The sequence below is a fragment of the Montipora foliosa genome, chromosome 13 (genome assembly GCF_036669935.1).
Source record: "Montipora foliosa isolate CH-2021 chromosome 13, ASM3666993v2, whole genome shotgun sequence".
Taxonomy (NCBI): domain Eukaryota; kingdom Metazoa; phylum Cnidaria; class Anthozoa; order Scleractinia; family Acroporidae; genus Montipora; species Montipora foliosa.
The window spans coordinates 28,093,819-28,112,822 of NC_090881.1; the positions used below are offsets into that span (position 1 = coordinate 28,093,819).

A 19,004-nucleotide genomic window follows, 5' to 3' on the forward strand; every position below is an offset into this window, starting at 1 on the left:
TCCTCCATATCCAAGGTGTCTTTCGATACACGCCAAAACGCTTAGAATACGCTGATAGTCCATGTAAAGCTTTCATGGAAAATCGCTAATAACTCTGTCGAAGCTTCTACTAGCAGTTACTCGTTGCTCGCGGCGATTTTCATTTATAATGTGAAATCACTGAAAGTTATAAGATTTTCCTGGGGTTTCAAAGTATACAATGTTTCGTAAGGGAAGAAAAGACTCAGCTTCCCATTTTCCGTTTCCCATGTAAGACGAATAAATCAAAATAATCCCGCCCCTGATGTGTTATAACCCAACTTGAAACTGAAGTAATAGTCATGCATAAATTATTGTAGTGTCATTCTGCTGTGAACAGAAAAAGAAAACAAAACTTATGACAGCGAACAACCCACATTCCTTTTGAGAACAACGAAACCAGAAATTTCGTTCTCAGGGAAGTTTTGAAGAACGTTTTGGACTTAACATTCCTTTGAAAAGAGAAAATCAATGAAATTATTCATTTATACTTTGTACCGTTTTTTCGAGGATTGCATATCACGTTCTAAGATACTAACAATACGCTTAAATAATTGACCAGGTACAAGCCAATTGCAGCGCCTTTAGTCTTATTGAAAACCATCTGTTAATTAGACAGTGACATTGACGTAAGGACTGTTCATTTGGTTTTGGAATTAACGTTCGTCAGTTTGACAACGCTTGCGAGGCATTCAAGGGAAGTGTCTGCTTCTTAAATCCGTTTTTAACTCTCTCTGAAAAATCATCACATGAGTTCAACCACAGGCGAAAGCTTTTCAAGCACTGCGCTCCGCGCACCAAAATGCGCGCGTTGCAGGAATCATGGAGTTGTATCTTCTCTGAAAGGTCACAAGCATTACTGCAAATGGCGAGATTGTGTCTGTCCCAAGTGCCTTTTGATAGCAGAACGACAGAGAATCACCGCAGCACGAGTTGCCCTGTTACGACATCAAACAAGAATTGAACCGTACGATTCGAGTTCATATACGCACGAAAGCGAGGAAAGAGAGTTTGAAAGTCATCCATCCTTCGCCCAAAGCCGACCAGTTAACAAGTCTGTTTTTACTGGAAGTCCGCCAGAAAAAACTGCTCGACCAGCATCCTGCCCAGCTACTCAAGGTAACCGCTTACTTTTAATCATATTTAAAGACCAGATCAAGAATGAAAACAACTTGCTTCAAGTATGAGAATGTGATTTTCTTACTATTGGGGGCAAAATCTGCTGGTGTGACATAATAAAGGCCAGTTTCCATAACAAAGGACAAAGAAAGGGCTAGGATCGGCCGGGAAAAAAATTGCATCCTTTTAAATAACGCGCAAAGTGGAATGTAAAATTATTTAAAAGGAATACGATGGAGTCCTCCTTTTCCGCAGATTTTTATAACCGGTCCTGACATTACAGCCACAGGATGAGGCATTGTAAACTTTTAGGCAACAAATGACTGAGTCGGCCCTCTTTTTCTATCCCTCATAGATGGTCGTTCTTCTGAAACAAGATAAATTGCGTTGTCCGTAGACATGCTGTAATATATGAATTGATTTGGGTACTGAAACTGGAAAAATGGAAGCTATTGGAAGGATATTTTTGTCCGGTAAACTGAATCGCACGGCTTCAAACAACTCCTCTCAATAGCTGCGGTTTAAATGCGATTGGATTAAGACTTTTTGTTGTTCGTTGAAATACACAATGTCAATTTCACCAGCTCTTTTGAAAACGAACTAATGGTACGATAAAAATAAGTTTCAATGTTTAGTATTACTTATATAATCAGTAGTGAGACACCAGTATGAATTTAAAAACAAAAGTGAACTGCTTCTTGTAAATGCCGCGTCCAAAAGCAGGTTTTAATAGTTGCTTGTACTTACAGAGGAACAATGCTTACACTACAGACTCTTCTGCTTTCTAAGTTACTTCTGCTTACAAAAGGTTAAGACCTGCGCTACTGCAGCTTACCGTGTTTTGTTGCAATTCGTCTTCGGTCAAGAATATTAAAACTCTAATTAATGTTTGTTAATCGAAAAGACAGTTGGTTAATCACTACCTGACGTTCCGGCTTTCAGAACAGCATATCGTTAAGAGTTTTCTTAGTCGTCTTGTAGCCCACAAGTTTAAACATACCACCTCAATTAAGGAAAGTGGACACAACTTGACTTGGATGCTTAACAGGCATTCAAAATTCGATGTTTCTGCTTAATAGTCTTATGGTTTCATGATACCTCAAGGGTATCATCGTCTTGCACTAATTAATGCACGTGGCACAAGTTGTTGAGGAGCACACGGGTGTTCTGGAAATCGCCTTCTTCAGCGAGTTTCCCTGAAGCAAGGCCGGCAGCACTTTAGTTGAAACCGGTACCTTGATTTGCACGTGGGCGGTTATAATCCATCGCCTTTACAATTTAACATTGTTTTCGAAACTTCTTCTTCAGTGTGCGCATGTGTTCAAACTGAGGCTTTTTCTCTTTTCCTGCCTTGAGAATATAGGGCTTGGTCACAGCATTTGACACGACCAAGGAGTCGCAACACTACAGCAGGGAGGGTGAAGAGGTTTTCCACCGCAATCATTTCATAACTCTAGGGTCCTTCCGTCTCAAAGGTACCCGGAATTTGGTTAATCAAGTGACTAGCTGCACTCAGCTGATCTCCATCGACGACAAGGAAAGAAAAATGGAAGGGTTCGAATTTGGGCACAAGCGTAAAACTAGCACTGTACCTACAATCTTGGATAAAATAAAATGGAACAGCAAACCCCCCCCCCCCCCCCCAAATCAAGGATGAAGCCGCGCAAAAACCAAAACGCGCCATTTTCCCATCCTTGAATAGGCCAGTTTCGTATTCTAACGGTTGGACTGGATCTAGCATGAACTGGAGGCTAATGCATTTTGAAAAGATTTGCCCGCATTAACCTCCATTTCATGCTAGATCCAGTCCAACCGTTGGAATACGAAACTGGTCTATTTGGGAAGGGGGGGGGGGGGGTACAAATTTCCCATCTATTTTGTACAAGATTGTAATCAAGCTTCTCATTACAAACAGAGAAGCCGAAAAAGAAAAAACCTTAAATTTATCGTGCACTTTTTCCCAATGTCAGGTTGATCTTTTCTGTTTTTGCTTCTCACAGAAGAAGGCGCACAGCTACCGTTGTGCATAAAAGAAGAGAAGGATGACCCAGAGTGTTACAACAAAGTAACAAATTCCGCTGACGTACAGCCCGAACAACCGCCACCAAAGAGATTAGCAAGCAGTGCTTCTCCGCCATCTACTATCCTCTCTCCATTACCCAGTTATCACGTGCATGACATTTGTCGATCGAGCAAAGATCACGTGATAAAAGAAAGCGAAAGGCCTTCGATGCAGTTGCCTTGGAACCCAACTTTTCGTGACCGAGATGATTTTGACTACACCATAAAGCTTCTACAGAAGAGTCTCGGTGAATCAGCGATAAAGCGACGCCAGCCTCCCCGTCCGGTTGAAGTCTTAAGCAAGGTATTTCCGTCCCACAAAGAAAATATTTTAGAGCTTGTTCTGAAGGGTTGTAGTGGTGACATAGTGCAAGCGATTGAGTGCATTCTGGCGGGAAAGAACAATTCAATGGACCCTCCCGTATCATCCAGTCACACTGTTGCCAGCGTTCACGCTTTAGGTCAGTCAAGCTATCAAAGTGTTCAATTCACGGGAATTAAACCAACGCTTCTGACCACGCTGCCACCGGCGTTGTCATTAACGCCTTATCCCAGAATTACCAAGACAACCACTCACCCAATGACCACTGCGGGTATTCTCCCCGGCCACAAGTATGGAGGATCGCGTTTTTCGCCTTATCTCCGAAACTTATCAGTGCAGACTCACGCAGGTGGAAACGAAGACGCGGAAATGGCCAGGTACAGTGATTCAAACGGTCTCTTAAAAGCGCCGTTTCTTCCCTCGGTTTCAACTTCACCGCATTCGCCAGATGACAGCAGTTCCACCAGAAGCGAGATCTCTGTTTGTTTTCATTGTAATATTAAGCCTCGGCCTGGTGACAGATTTTGTAGCAAGTGTGGGATGGACCTCAAATGTTAATAGCGATTTAACGATCCCAGAATAATCTGCCAACAAGAGCTGGTAAATAAAAAAAGCGGAATTCACAGAAACGTAACGATACCGGGCCACAGATTTAAATAAATTTGAAGTCTGAAGTCGACCATAAGAGGCTTTAATGGTATACTAGCTGTCAGTAAGATGTTTGGTCAATAAGGAATTCATACAATGAATCCACATGGGACGAATTTAAGGCCTCTGTAGCAGGACATAATCAAAGCACTGTACATGTAGTTCGTTAAGTACAATAACTTATTTTCAACAGCTTATCGTAGGAGTGTTACCCTAAACGGTAACACGGGGCGATCAAAAGCGGCATCCTCTTAGCAAACTTAATAAACGTTGCATCTCTCTCACACGAGTTACTTCTCCTTCTTGGCAAACTCCTTCCAGTGCGAAGGAAGTGAAGGCCAACAACGCGATCAAATGCATCGATCGGAGCAATTGTTCATGTATAACATCTTGTAGTGGTATCACAATACAATAGTAGTGATGACGATAATAATAATTGTAACAATATCGAATGGAGAAGAAAGTATATTCCTTTCCGTACAACACAACAAATAAGTCGCAGCGCACTCTTTTTCTGATTGACACCACTCTAATTTTCCTCTTCTCCATCTTTCTCTATCTTCCTTTCAAGCTGGCATGTTGTCCATTACTTGAAACCTTCTCAAGTTTTTCAAAGTGTTTTCTTGCATTTCGAATATTGATCTGTGTTGCGGCTGACGCTGTGATAAAACAGAACAAAGTAAAGACTTTGAATCAGATACGTTTTACATGTCACCAAACTAAATTAAGTTTGACAACCAAATGTCAATAAGATGCATAATTTATGTCATTCATATCAGAGAGCTTAGACGTAAGACGCCTGTAAAGTAAGTCGTACTTAACTTCAGATGATGAATTCTACTGATGTTTAACGAACCTGCCTCTGGGTGTTTTGTGGAAAAGTAAACATGGGCTATTCTTTATCAATGTATAAAATACACCAGTTTATTCCATACTCAACAAAATACCCCGTTTCTGATTGGTCAATAACGAATGCATAAAAAGATTTAGAGTGCAATATGGAAGTTGCTATGAAAAAACAGCAATCGAGTAATTTTGTTGAGTATATAATAAATAAAAAAATCTTATGCACTTGCTCGTGCATTTTTTGATTTAAGGCCACTCGGGATGTTTTGAAAGTTATCAAATTGCACTTGCATAGAGCGGTTTTCAATTGAGTGTCGAAAGTAATTAGCGAATTGCTTTGCTTTTGCATTACTTCACTCAGTGATTGGTTCAAAGTTCTCGCACCACTTCTTCAACCAATCAGAAGTGAAACCAAAACCAATCGTGGCTCGCGCGTGCACATTTTCCCGAGCTTTGTGTCGGCTACGAGTAATTAATTCGAGTTTTGATTGGTTTACTGGATTGTCTTCGTCCTTTTTGATTGGCCAAAGTAATTTCTTTGGTTTTGGTTTTACGACACTCAATACTCCATGGATCGTAACCGTGCAATTCTGAGAACTTTCAAAACATCACTCGTGCCATGACTAATGAAATGAACTTGTGCACCCTCGCTCTCCTATACAAATCTTAGACATGGAACCGAGTAAATACATCCTTTACAAGCAAATCAAAGAAATCATCTTTAAAAATCCCAATAAAGATGCTGTTCACCAGCTAATACTGCCTATGAGATGTCTTACAGCAAAGGCTACCCATAGTGAAGCAGTGTACTTACGAATTGAGGAATCAGACATGATCACCATAACATATGTGTTCGGAGTGAAAACATCAATAAATGCTCCAAATGCTGAATTGCGCACTTCCATACTTTGAAAATGAGCATGAAGTTTGCTGAAAAATCAAGGGACATAAGTTTTAGACTACTAAAATTTGACGACACACTCTACTTTCCTAGTCAATACTGTCATCTCTGCTATACATGAAAACGCTGACAACTTGTGACATGGGCCTCTTTCTCTTCTGTTATCTTAATGTATTTTTCTGGGTAACACGTAACTGTTGCTCTCTTTTTTTCTCGTTTCTACTCTACCTCAGCAAATGTTTCGTCACCTGAAGCAGTGCAGAGAAATTTAAATGCAAGAAAATAGGGTAACAGCAGCTGCATTTGTGCATTCACACTGTAGTCAAAAAGTACTCTCTGAAAGAACACAATTGCCATTATAAAATGAGTAACTCCAGGAGGACGAATGTCTTTCATCCTGCTAATAATTTTTACAATGTAAGTGACCTAAAGGGCCTGAAGTGTCTACCTATTTCAAAACATTAGTGATATTCCTGTTTTAAGGCGAACACACAGACAGACAAAATCAACTTACCTACAACTCAATTTGAACTGCTTAATGATGTTGCTAATTTTTTCGAATCTATGCACATCTTTGTGGGATTTGCGCTGACAATATGAAATAACCTATAGAAGAAAATAAACTACCTAAGTTGTCAGATTGACGAAAGGATGCTTGGTCATTCAGAACTACCAAGTTTTATGAATGACCTATAATAAAATTAAATGAGTTTGCATTGTTCCATTGAATATTCAGATCTTTTCTACAGGAAGCTGCCTCCCAATTTAAAAACAACTCATCTCTCCAGGAATACCAGAATACCCCTTCCATCAACAATAGAATTATGACAAATGTGTCGATTGATACTCTATGAAAAGAAAAAGTACAATCAAGTCTACTTTATGCACATAATTATAGCAAATGAATACTTGCCAGGAATGTAGCTCTTTCAAACAGCAGGACTTCGTCTGCATCAATGATTGATGCAAAGTTCTCTAGATTTTGCTCCAACTGTGTCACATTAGGAATGAGTTGGTACACAATTGATGACCAAGCTTTGTATAATGTTTCATCCCAGATTGATGTACGAAAGCATGTACAGTCTAGTGGCTTTGATAGTCTTTTTAAGTCATCTTCACGCTCTCTAAAAATCTGCCAAATGCAAACTAGAGTTAGAGTTACCTTTTCAGTAATGGATAAAACGCTGTAGTGAACACCTCTTGCAAGGTGGAGCCTTCTTTAAAATGGACGATGGTTCTCCAGGATTGGCCATTGCATTATACAGGCCTCTATAAAATCGAAAGGATGAAGAAGGGTTGTGGGATGGGGGGGGGGGGGGGGGTAAGGTTGATGTCGCTGTACCTCTTCCCACAGAAAAACACCCCAAATGATTGAAATAAATTTAAATCTTACGTCTGTGTGAAGCAGACATACATGACCACACCAGCTTTGCTGAACCTTTTAATCATGTTTTAAATAAATGCTGATTACTGACTAGTCACTGGCACAATTAGGGGTTTTCTTTAAATCATGTTTTAAATAAATGCTGATTACTAACTAGTCACTGGCACAATTAGGGGTTTTCTTTTCTCTTTGAAAACACAAAGTGTTTTGGGTCATCCTAAATTTGCCCAAAAAGTTTCAGGACTTTTAAAGGTACTCTCAGTTGGTTATTTACAGAAAACCTGGCAAGTGGTTAGAGAAGTGATTTAAACCAAGCCTGACCATTTGCAAATCCAATGCCTCAACTGTAACCATTTTGACCACACCATCTACATAAGCAAGTGAACAATGACTCTTATCAATTTGTTATTACAGTCGAACCTCGATTATCCGGATTTCTCGATTATCTGGACTTTTTCTTTTGTCCCAATTTTGTCATGAATATTTATTAGTCATGATCAAGATCCATAGCCATATTCTTTTTAAAACTACAGCATTGAAAAGTGAAGTAAAGGCCAGTTTGCTTCGCTTTCAAAAAGCAAAATAAAGCAGCGCTTGCACACGTCATAACTAATGCAGAACTTTTGAATGAGTTCTGATTGGCCTAGAGTTGCTTTGTTGCTAAGTGAAATTTCACTCTCTATTGGGTCGATCGGTAAACAAGCTACACTACGTCACAAATGTTTATTCACAATCATCATGTCCATGAAGGGTAAGTGATCCGTTCTATCGATAAAAGATAAACAGGCCATAATTTTGCGATTAGAGAAAGAAGAAAAAGGAATGAATTTGTCAGCTGAATATGGCATTGGTAAACGGCAGATATCTGATATCTGTAACAGCAAGGAAAAGATCATGACGTTTGCAGACACATGTACAGCTATTCACAACGGACAGTGAAGATATAGACCATACTGTTTTCCAAACAATTTGCAAATGTTTTGTTTAACGATTAAATGTCGCTTTCTTATTGCAATCAGTTTTTGTTCCTCATTAATATTCATATTCTCAATTATCCGGACCCTCAATTAGCCGGACTATTTCATCTAGTCCCAGCAAGTCCGGATAATCGAGGTTCGACTGTGGTTATAACAATGAGAGAACTATTTTCTCACTGTGTCTCTCTGGTCCTCTTGTACCAAATCCATTTTGTGAATGAGACAAAATATCTTGGCATCAGGTGAGTTTTGGAGGATTGCTTCCAGACATGTTTGATAATAGTGCATATCTTTCTCCAATTCTCGACTCTCAACATCAAACACATAGATAAGCACTTCTACATTCCTGAAAATGTTGTCTCTCTGACTTGTGAAATAGTTCTCCATAAAAGCCTCTTGACTACAAAAAAAGTGAAAACAAACCACTTAAAGATTAAATCTTCAGTGGATGGTTTGGATGCAGGAGTAACAAGCCTTGATAAAGGACTACACTCACCCAGACCAACAAATTCATTAAGTCATGTTTCACTAAAAAATTGACAAATTAGAAATTTATGTAGGGGAAAAATCAACATAAAGAAAATGGGTGAAAAAATAATTTGTTTTTAGGTGACCAAAGTGGCCAAGGCCTTCATGTTGGCCAGCCCTGGCATCGGGGTTTTCCTTTCTCCAACAAGAAAAGAAATTCCCTTCCTAATAATGCACTGCAATATTTAGTGGCATTCCTGTGCTAAGTACATCTGACACTGAAAACTTTATTTGTTAACATATAGTATATAGTAAAATTCATAACAATCAAAATCATAATCACACTGAACTTTATTTAAAGGGGCACTGTCATGCTACATTTGCTGTTTTTAGATCAAAACTGCGTAATTAATAGTACTGTAGCTCACAAGTACAACATTCTTGACAACACACTGACAAGGTATGAAGTACATTTATTGCACAAAGAGCCATTCGTATTTAATTTCTGGTGACTTTCTACAGACACCATCTCCAAACTTGAAACCATCAATCCATTTTCATCCTCTCCATCCAAGGATACAAATAACAAAGAACAGCTTTGGTGCACTTCAATTTTGTTACTGGCAGCAAAATTACACCACTATTATTTGGTCTTGATTGATACAAACACGTATTTTAGTGTTTTGGATTTTGACTGAAATAGCGTGACACTACTGCCCCTTTAAGTGTTACGTCAAGGTTCTAGTACTGGGGCACTAACAGCCCATTTCCGAGTTCATGTCTGCCTCCTCTTCAAAGCGAGTCTAAGTGAAAAGTTCATGTTATGAAAATTAGTCTTCATTCATATGTCAAGTAAAAGTAATTACCATCCCAAAAACCTCGCACTTAGACTCACTTTGAAGAAGAGGCAGACATGAACTCAGAAATGGACATGGAAATGAACATGGAAAGCAAATCAATTTATCTCAAATCAAATCAAATCAAATCAAACACTGGTTTTTGAGGAGAGGGGAAAGCCTGAGTACTTGGAGAAAAACCTCTTGGAGCAGAGTAGAGAAGCAACAAACTCGACCTACATAATTAATATGATGCCACATTGGTGAGAGGTGAATGCTCACCACTGTGCCATCCCTGCATCCCTAATAAGAAGTTCAGTGTCCTTAGTACCCAGGGGATCCCACTTTTGGCAGTCAGCCTCTTAGGTTAAATGATGCCTTAATTACTGGCACACAGAACCCAGCCATAAACCCCAGAGCAGAAAACAAGCACCTGTGACACTGAATATCAAGGGGAAAAAAGGCCAGGGGCTGGTTCCTGAAAGGTGTAATAACTCTATTCCAGGGATAAATATGCCTGGGATAAGATGCATTTATCCCTGGAATAGAGTTATTACACCTTTCAGGAACCGGCCCCAGCAGTTTATTCAGAGGGTACTAGGCATATTGACCCATTGTGAACATGTTTTTGCCAGGTTGTTTTTAAAACAGTCTCAACTTTGTTTCTTTTCTCCCAAGACTTGAAATTTACCCAGCTACAAGCCTCTTTTGACATTCTGTGGAAAACGTTAACCAACCCATGAGGAGGGGGTACAATGAGACAGCACCCAGCAGACCATAACCTACTAAGTCTCTTGCTGCTAGAAACTATGCCATGACCACAATGCTGATCAAACTGCCTTTGAGCCATTTATTGTCCAGTAGAAAACAAGTACTTGTTGTTGTTTACTTCTTCAAATTATTGGATTTCAGTACATTCTAAATTCAATTACTGCAACGGTTGTACTATTAGGGAATTTTTAATATTTTCCACATGCAAATCGATCCTTCAACATTTTATTAAGGTACAATCAACCTAATAGTGTATGACTTCGCCTCAAAATTAAAACAAATAACTTACCCTCCACAATCCCACAAATTAAGGACCAAGTTTCCAAGGAATCGTACATGAGAATGCTCCACATCAACTGCGAAAAAAGGACATGAGAGGTTTGAAAGGCCTAGGTATATAGCCTTATTTGATAGAAAGATAGAAATTACAAACTTTCATAAAATCTTTTTAATCTCACGGACAACTTTCTAATTAAAACGTTACAAAGATGGGTGGCAGCACGTACTTGTAGCTCCAAGTCTTCTTGTATCTCTTGCGATATAGTTTGCAAAAATAATCGATCTCATACTCGTTTTGCCCGAGCCGCTTTTTCCCATAAGCAGAACCTGAGTAGACGAAAGACAAAGCGACATAATTCTCTTTTTAAACGGTTCTGGAAAATTAGTTACCACAAAAAAGCAACTAAAAAAGCAATTTATACCTTTTTCTTCATCTTCGTATTCTTTTCCATTTGAATTGAGCAACAAAATACACGTAAAACTATTAAATTGGAATAAAGGCGTGCGTGAAAGTCATGTGAGTAGACATGTGAGTAGTGAAAACTGACACCTTTAGCCAGCTGTATTTACGATCACGCATTGATTGTTTATGTCTTGTACACGAAGTGTCTAAGTTTCACATCTTCAAGATGGCGTGAGGAGTCGTGTCGCTCTGTTGTAAACGTTAGACACAAAATGGGAAAAAGCGAGGTCGAAAAGCTATCCAATTCGTCCAAGAACAAGAAGGAAAGGCTGTTGTTTCCAACAAAGGTATTGCATTGAGCTCAAAATGGACTCGCATGTTTTTATACTGGAGCTTTATATATTTACATGATGCTTGAGAATCATATTTTGAATCGTCTTTCAATGTTAATCCGCCAATCAACTCGAAACTTCAACAACCTCCCGGGGCAAAGCCCGGGCTTTTGAACTTTTGAAGATGGGATCGTTCAAATTCCCGACCCCTCAGTTCAAAATGCGTACCCTATCGTCGGTCAAACCCGACTGAAGAACAATCGTCGTCTGCTCCTGTCGGCTTTGATAAAGCTTGTCTATAAACATGCCAACACATAAAAATATTGAAGATCCGTTACCAGGATTCATGATAAGAAATAAGTGTAAGCGTTCTCTGGTTAAAGTTTTAAAAAAGACTAAGAACTTTCGAGAGACTGACCTGCTGTCTTCAACGGATAAGACAGCAGTTGAAGACAGCAGTTCAGTCTGTCGAAAGCTCATAGTCTTTTTTAGAACTTTTTACCAGAGAACGCTTATACTTATTTCATGCCAACATATGTTTGTGACCCTTTATATGATGATGCCGTATTTACCAGACTTGAGCTACTACAAAAACACAACTTTAATATTGAAACTAGGAAAAGTTACTTGAAAATTGAATTAATTAAGTCGGACAATGTCAATTAGCAAGTATAAGCTGCTCAAACTCCAAAACACAGCAAAGGTTGTTTAACGAGGGTACTGTATACTTATCAATAAGAGAGCCTAGAACGTTTACGACTGCACGCCTTTTAAATTGTTCATTGTCGGTTGATTATCTCAAACAGAAACGTACTGGAGCTTCCAGAGCTTTAACAATGAAATTGGGGTGTGAAAACATACCATATAGTAACTCTGTGGTATGACAAAGACAAATCACGCAGCCAAAATTCCTTTGAAGACAACATTTGAAGACCTTTTGTGAAAGCCAATCAGTCACAAATGTTATATCTCTTTCTTTAAACTCTTCCGTCTCATCCAAACGCATTTATAGCTGTTAGCGACTGCAGTTCCCAAAAAAAAATTGAAACCTGACACTTCTGGTTCAATTTTCCCCACCCCACCCAGGCAAAGGTCAAATTCCCCACTCCCTGGGCACAGAAAATTGTCAAATGCCTGGAGTTTGCCCGGGAAGAGGAAGGGGGAAAAGGGGGGATATTGAAATTTGGGTTTGATCATCGCATAAGCTCTAATTATGCATGTATATTTTGTTGTTGGGTTTATTTAACTACTTTCAGGTTGTCATTCGTCGTCTTCCTCCAACTTTAACCGAAGATCAGCTGAGGGAAGACCTCGGTGGCTTCCCTGAACATGACTTTTTTTACTTTGTTGGTGGTGATATGAGGTACATGAGTCTGGCTTCAGTTTTTTGCCGAATGTGCTGATAACCACTAATTAACAGTCTCTTTAAATGATGAAGGACGCTTTGTTTTATATCCTTATTCCAACAGTTTTGGCCCTATGTCCTTTTCGAGGGCATACATCAACTTTAAAAACAGAGATGACATCGTGAAATTCAGAGACCAGTATGATGGATATTGTTTTGTGGATAACAGAGGTAATTCAGTCTTTCTTGTATAGGAGTCTGAGTTCCTTTACTGAATTAGGTTTACATTGGTCAGGGAGCTTTACAACACAGGCCATAATACAATGCATAAACCCCAAGCTGGTACTCTTTCAAAACAGTATATGGGTTTTTTATTTGGAGGGGCTTATACACAGAGGGGCGTATTTTCAGAATTTTACAGTATCTGAATCCCCAACATTATATATGGAGCAAGGGATCATAGAATAATTCGACAACTTGCATTTTTATCATCATCAACTGGTGCTTATGCCATTGAAGCAAACCTTCCGTCCTGAATTTGCAAGCTGTTTGGCTCTCACCTTGCTGATGTTTCTTGACTGCTGGAGTTGAATCTTTCCTCCCCTGAAGTCTACCAAATACTGTAGTAGAATAACACAAATACATGTACGGGTATATGCTATCAGGCCAGGGCTGGTTTAGTCCATGGCATGTTCATTAAGACATAATCAAGATTATTTAACAAGGTCTTATCTTTTTAGGCGTGGAGTACCCCGCTGTTGTGGAATACGCTCCTTACCAAGGAATTCCAAAAAAGAAAGCAAAAAAGGATCCAAAGATTGGAACCATTTCTGAAGGTGCAGACTTGTCTAAAACATCAGTGTTCCATTTTAGAAGCAATACTCCTTTTAATTTGCACTTTGGCCCACAGAAATAGTTCATGTATTTATAGATTTTTCTTCCGACACCTTAGCTGTGGCCAGACTATTGTTATTCACTTTTAAGTATGGGACCTCTTCACCACCTTGAGAGTTTTTTTCTGAAACTTTACTGCCTCATGAAGCTGGTTGTTTTTATCTTAGCCTGTCTTTTAACTTGCAGATCCAGACTACTTAGCATTTCTTGAATCTCTCAAGGAAACAAGTGAACCACCTGCAAGTGTTGAGGCACACTTAGAAGAAATTGAATCAAAAAAAGGTAGGTTGCATTGGAATGTGTAAGGAACATCAGGAAGAGTTGATCAGGAAAAAAAAGGAGAAAGTTGCAATGTCTTTGACTTGGTGCCAACTGTTTAGCTAGAAATACTTACTTTGCTTTGAAACTTTGTCTGGCTACAGTTTGCTTCCATTAAGAAAAAACAATCGTCAGTACACTCTACTTTGCTGCATGGACCTTTTACTAAATATTTTTCAAAACCCATCTTTATCAACTTTTGTTCTCCCGTACATGATATTTGTTTGCATTGCGGAGCCAGAAAACACAGGAAATCGAAATGAATTTCAGCCTGATTCATGGATATGGGCTAACAGTAGGGAAGAGAAAATTTTCTGACTAGAGAGGAGGCTGTGCTCACAATCATCACATAAAATCAATGTTGCTCTAGCGACTGATCTACGATAGCCACAGCATGCTCCTCTCTGCTCATCTACATGTAGCTCAGTCAGTAAAGTAACAGCAATTAAATCTGAAGGTTGTGGGTTCAGTTCCTACCTTGGTCAGAGATTTTTAATTCCTGCATTCTCATGCTATACATGTACTTCGTTCCATTGTTACTATTTTTCACATTAGCATTTTCTATTTTTTATAAATTCAGCTTCCCTCGCTTTGTATTTGGACTAACTGAGGGTGGCAGTGGTTTCTGTCAAAACCTGTGTTATAAACTCAAAGGTTTTGTTGTTTTCTTAAATTCATTATCATTATTATCATCATCATCATCATCATCATCATCATCATTATTATTATTATTATAATTATTATTATTATTATTATTATTATTATTATTATTATTATTATTATATCAATAAGCGCAACCCCTAATCCTTTCACTCCTAAAGGGTTTCATATCAAATTGAATGTAAAAGATTGTTTGGCAACAGAGTAAAATTAACGTAACACTCTTTGGATGGAAATGGTATTAAAACAGCAGAACCCAAGTGCTCCATTTTTCCTTTACAGCCTCCTCAAATTCTGCAAAGACAAGTACACCATTATTGGAGTACATGAGAATGAAGAAGAGCTCACGTGGCAAACCACTGTCTGCTGTAAGTACTGAATGTTAGACTGTAGTTGTGAATTTAATAATAAATATTGAAAGGCAAAAGATTTGCGATAGTTAAAGTGTATCTCAAATTAGATATTTCATTTTTTTGTATCCTTTCCATTAGCGCGGAACTCCAGAGAAGAAAAGAAGACCTGAAAGAGAAGAGCTTTCCAAGGTACAACATTCTTTTCAAATTTCTTTTTTTGTTGGTTACCTTCTCATAATGACTGGAACTTCAAGCTAAGTCTGGCTGGGACACTTTGGCAGAGTACAAAGGAAGTGTTTTCTTTTGTTGTGGTCTCAGTATCATTGATTGTCCATGTTTAGACCATTGAACAAGTGACAGCAAGTCTCTTAAGTTGCACTAATGCAGATGTGAAAGGGCCTCTGGGTTAAATGGGTTTGTTTGTTCGTTATTTATTTGTTTGGGGAGGTTGAAGTTTTGGCAGCTATTCAGCTGATGTGGACCTACCATACCCACCCACCCATACAAATCACAGAGGACAGCCACAACACTGGGAACTTAATCCCCTACCCTTCTCGAATAGTGTGTGGGTTCTTTAACGTCCCACAGAGAACTAATGAACATGGAAGATATTACTTTTGTGAGACCGGGCCTACGGTTTATAGTCCTTATCCGAGAAGACTTGAAAGGCTAATTACCATTTTCAGATGTAATTACAAAGGCAGCACTTTCTCCTCAGTTATTTAAATAACCCTGAGTGTTGGTCTGACCGGAGTTGAACTCACGACCTCCCACATGGCAGCCTGGTGCTCAACCAACTGAGCCACCGGTGCGCAGTGAGTACAGCTTGCTTGCCACACGCCTTTTCTTTCTTCTTTTTTCTTCCTCTCCAAGTGCTGTGGTCTGAACACTTATAAGTTTTGTTTGTGCTCTGCTCTTGTTGTAGCCGTCTAGAGTGACTATCCTACATTGCTATACCAGGCACTTTAAAGTGTATATGACCGGTTGGTTTTTTTTTTTCATTAACTCAATCGAAAGATCATGGTTTTCTGAGATAAAAACAGTAATATTATTAGAAAATTCCATACCGATTTTCCGTGTCCTTTGTCCTTTTTGGAACTCAGAATTTTCACTTCCGGTTGGGTACAAAACTGCACTAGTAAGGAGACTGGGAATAACAGAACTGTGACATCAAAGCAAGAACACAGGAAATTTTAGGGAGAGAAATTTCGTTCTTTTGTCTAATAATAGTTATTGCAACCAAATACAATGCATCTCAGAAGCAATTTCAGCAACTTCTGAATCTCAAAAAAGGAAAATTTGGACCCTGGAAAAATTTCATTCCAGGTTCAAATCATAGAAGTTTCTTTGATTTTTCAGTCACCTAAGAAGGGTTCATTGTCAAGCTTGTCTTCAAACAAAGATTCTGGAGCAAAGAGAGCTCAGTTGCCTCCCAAGGAAGAAAAACCAAAGGATGTGTAAGGAATTAATTATTGTTCACTTTGAGATTTTTTTTAGCAATCAAGTAAAAGTTGACTTTAGTTTACATAAACCAGGACGAGAAAAATCAAAGTAGTCACGAGATTAACCACAGCTTGTCAATTCTCACATATGCACAGGAAAGTGAGGTTACTAAGAAGTAAGTTTGGGACTGTTGATGATCTTCTGCATCATCCAAAACAATTGTGAATTGATGAATAATAATTATTGGATCCATAGGGATGCAGGGAGGGTGCAGTGGTAAGATTACTCACCTCCCACCAATATGGTCCAGGTTCGATTCCCAGACTCGGCATCAAGTGTGGTTGAATTTGTTGATTCTCTACCTTTTCTCTGGGTACTCCAGTTTTCCCCTCTCCCCAGAAACCAACATTTGACTTGATTTGTGATAACTGTTAACTTCAGTTTACAATGTCCCCAATTAGTGCTTGAGTGCTAGAATGACTAGACACTTCCTTTCCTTTCCTTTCCTTTTCTTTCCATGCCATCTCAAAAACATGACAAGCAATAACAATCTGTAAGCAACAGCAATCAAATGAACTAATTTCATTGAATGTTGTTGCTTACAGATTTCCAAAAGAGGAAAGGAACGTTCTGCCACTAGTTTAAATCCAGAAGTACTTATTTTACCATTTTATCCTCAAAGGAAGAAAGATGCTAAGAGTAAAGAAGATGGTCGCAGACAGGAAAAGATGGATAAAAAAGGCAATAGAGAAACAAAGGTAATTATGTAAAATACAACCAAAAAAGGGTAGATTCAACATGTTTCAGCATGATATTAGGAAAGCAGCAAATGGTTTTAACATTGTTCTTCAACAATAATAATAGTTACAAATTATTATAATTTACTGCTGTTGAAGTGAAAATGAATGTTCAAGCTATTTGTGGGGCCTATTTTTCAGTTACAGGAGGACTCTGTCTTGTTTTTCTTGCACAGGCCACTCCACCATCAAAAGACAAATCTCCACCAAAAGGAAAGGAAGAGAAGGTTAGAGAGGACCTGATCAGTGATTTTCTTTTGCTAAACATTATTTCGTGTAGCACATCGGTCTTTGCTTTAAAGGTCATTACACCCTGTACTTGTAGTTTCAGGAATCAAAAAAGAAATAGAAACATTAATAGGGCACCTTTATGTGGAAGCACACAGATCGAAGCAACAACAACAACAACAACCAATCTTGTATTATTTGAAACTAAAATGGGTTCAACAAAATCATTCACAGGGTTCCAAAACTGTAAACCATCGACAAACAGCTGTTCATTCTTGACGTATTTGTGGGATGACACCTTATATTGGTATTTTGTTTTAAAAAGCGATCCTTTTCTCAGGGTCGACCTGATTCAGGAAGATATGGAAAGCGCTCAGACAATAGACGATCCGACGACAAACGCCAAGAGGACAGGCAAACAGTTAATCGGCGAGATCGGAGAGATATCACTGAGAGTCGTGGAAGTGACCATGGACGAGATGAACACTACCGGAAGGAAAGTGGGAATGAGAATGGAAGAAATGACCAGAGACCTGACAGTCGAAGAAGAAGAGACATAAGCTCTGAGAGTAAACCAAAGGATAGAGAACCATTGTCGAAGACATCTGATCCCGGCAAGGATGTAAAGCCATGTAGAGAGCTTGAAAGGGAACAAGGTAGTCCTTTGATGAGACAGACAAAGGATAAAGAAAGCTCAGCAGCGTCTAATGAAAGTAAACCTCCTGAAGAGGAAGCCAAGGGAACTACAAAATACGAGAAAAAGGGAAGCGAGTCTGAGCGGCGACTTCGCAATAAGGTGAAATTCTAAAACTCTTTATTTTGTTGTACCAAGGCTGTCATTAATTTATGAAATATCTATTAGGTGGTTTTCACGCTACGTCATCTCCGCCATGTTGTTGGACGGAAACAAAAGATCTCTCATTAGGTCCTTTTGTTCATCCACCAGCAATTGTACATTAATTACATCATTGTTGTCTGTGTCTCTAGAGATTGGTGTTTTCACTCACGTGATGAGACGGCCTCGTTGGTATACAAAACAATATCAAAATACCGAACAAGTTTTGCATAGTATTAAATCGAGTCAAATTTCCAAAAGACTTTTTTGCCATTGTTCTGTACACCAACATGGTTGCTGTGACGTCAGGTGCAAAACACTCTATGATCATCATCATCATCCTCCTTTCTCCCCTCACCATTAGGATAATGCCATAATTATTTACCCAGCATAGAGTGGTTTTCAATTGAGTGTCGAAAGTAATTAGCGAATTGCTTTGGTTTTGCATTTTCTTCACTCAGTGATTGGTTCAAAGTTCTTGCGCCACTTTTTCAACCAATCAGAAGCGAAACCAAAACCAATTGTGGTTTGCGCGTGCACATTTTCCCGCGTTTTGTGTCGGCTTCGTGTAATTACTTCGAGTTTTGATTGGTTTACTGGATTGCCTCCGTCGTTTTTGATTGGCCAAAGTAATTACTTTGGTTTTGGTTTTACGACACTCAATTGAAAATCGCTCTAGCTAATAATAAATTTATTACAGTAGGTACACAGGGTAATAATATAATTTGTCAGAGAAAAGAGATGAATCAGTGAGCAGCTTGCCTTT

General features: G+C 38.9%; 3 protein-coding genes across 3 annotated transcripts in view; 2 read left to right on the forward strand and 1 right to left on the reverse strand.

Moving 5' to 3' along the window:
- The first annotated feature begins 767 nt into the window (after positions 1 to 767).
- Positions 768 to 4,210, forward strand: LOC137981889 (doublesex and mab-3 related transcription factor 3, truncated-like). Its single transcript, XM_068828925.1, has 2 exons — positions 768 to 1,137; positions 3,123 to 4,210. The coding sequence occupies exons 1-2, from the start codon at positions 768 to 770 to the stop codon at positions 4,076 to 4,078; spliced, it is 1,326 nt and encodes a 441-aa protein (XP_068685026.1). The 3' UTR covers positions 4,079 to 4,210.
- On the reverse strand, positions 4,196 to 11,191 carry LOC137983053 (ras-related GTP-binding protein A). The gene is made up of 8 exons (XM_068830214.1): positions 11,053 to 11,191; positions 10,858 to 10,957; positions 10,641 to 10,707; positions 8,454 to 8,676; positions 6,829 to 7,047; positions 6,430 to 6,521; positions 5,829 to 5,944; positions 4,196 to 4,827 (listed from the first exon to the last, which is right to left on the reverse strand). Exons 1-8 carry the CDS (start codon positions 11,080 to 11,082, stop codon positions 4,724 to 4,726), a joined length of 951 nt encoding a protein of 316 aa, XP_068686315.1. The 5' UTR covers positions 11,083 to 11,191; the 3' UTR covers positions 4,196 to 4,723.
- A 35-nt stretch (positions 11,192 to 11,226) lies between these two features.
- The window catches only part of LOC137983048 (regulator of nonsense transcripts 3B-like), a 9,017-nt gene continuing 1,239 nt past the window's right edge, over positions 11,227 to 19,004 (forward strand). The window contains exons 1-11 of the mRNA XM_068830211.1: positions 11,227 to 11,380; positions 12,622 to 12,728; positions 12,835 to 12,941; positions 13,451 to 13,546; positions 13,791 to 13,886; positions 14,865 to 14,950; positions 15,074 to 15,124; positions 16,295 to 16,392; positions 17,061 to 17,136; positions 17,352 to 17,402; positions 17,744 to 18,199. Coding sequence (XP_068686312.1) covers positions 11,306 to 11,380; positions 12,622 to 12,728; positions 12,835 to 12,941; positions 13,451 to 13,546; positions 13,791 to 13,886; positions 14,865 to 14,950; positions 15,074 to 15,124; positions 16,295 to 16,392; positions 17,061 to 17,136; positions 17,352 to 17,402; positions 17,744 to 18,199 — 1,299 coding nt within the window. The 5' untranslated portion in view covers positions 11,227 to 11,305. The remainder of the gene's footprint in view (positions 11,381 to 12,621; positions 12,729 to 12,834; positions 12,942 to 13,450; positions 13,547 to 13,790; positions 13,887 to 14,864; positions 14,951 to 15,073; positions 15,125 to 16,294; positions 16,393 to 17,060; positions 17,137 to 17,351; positions 17,403 to 17,743; positions 18,200 to 19,004) is intronic.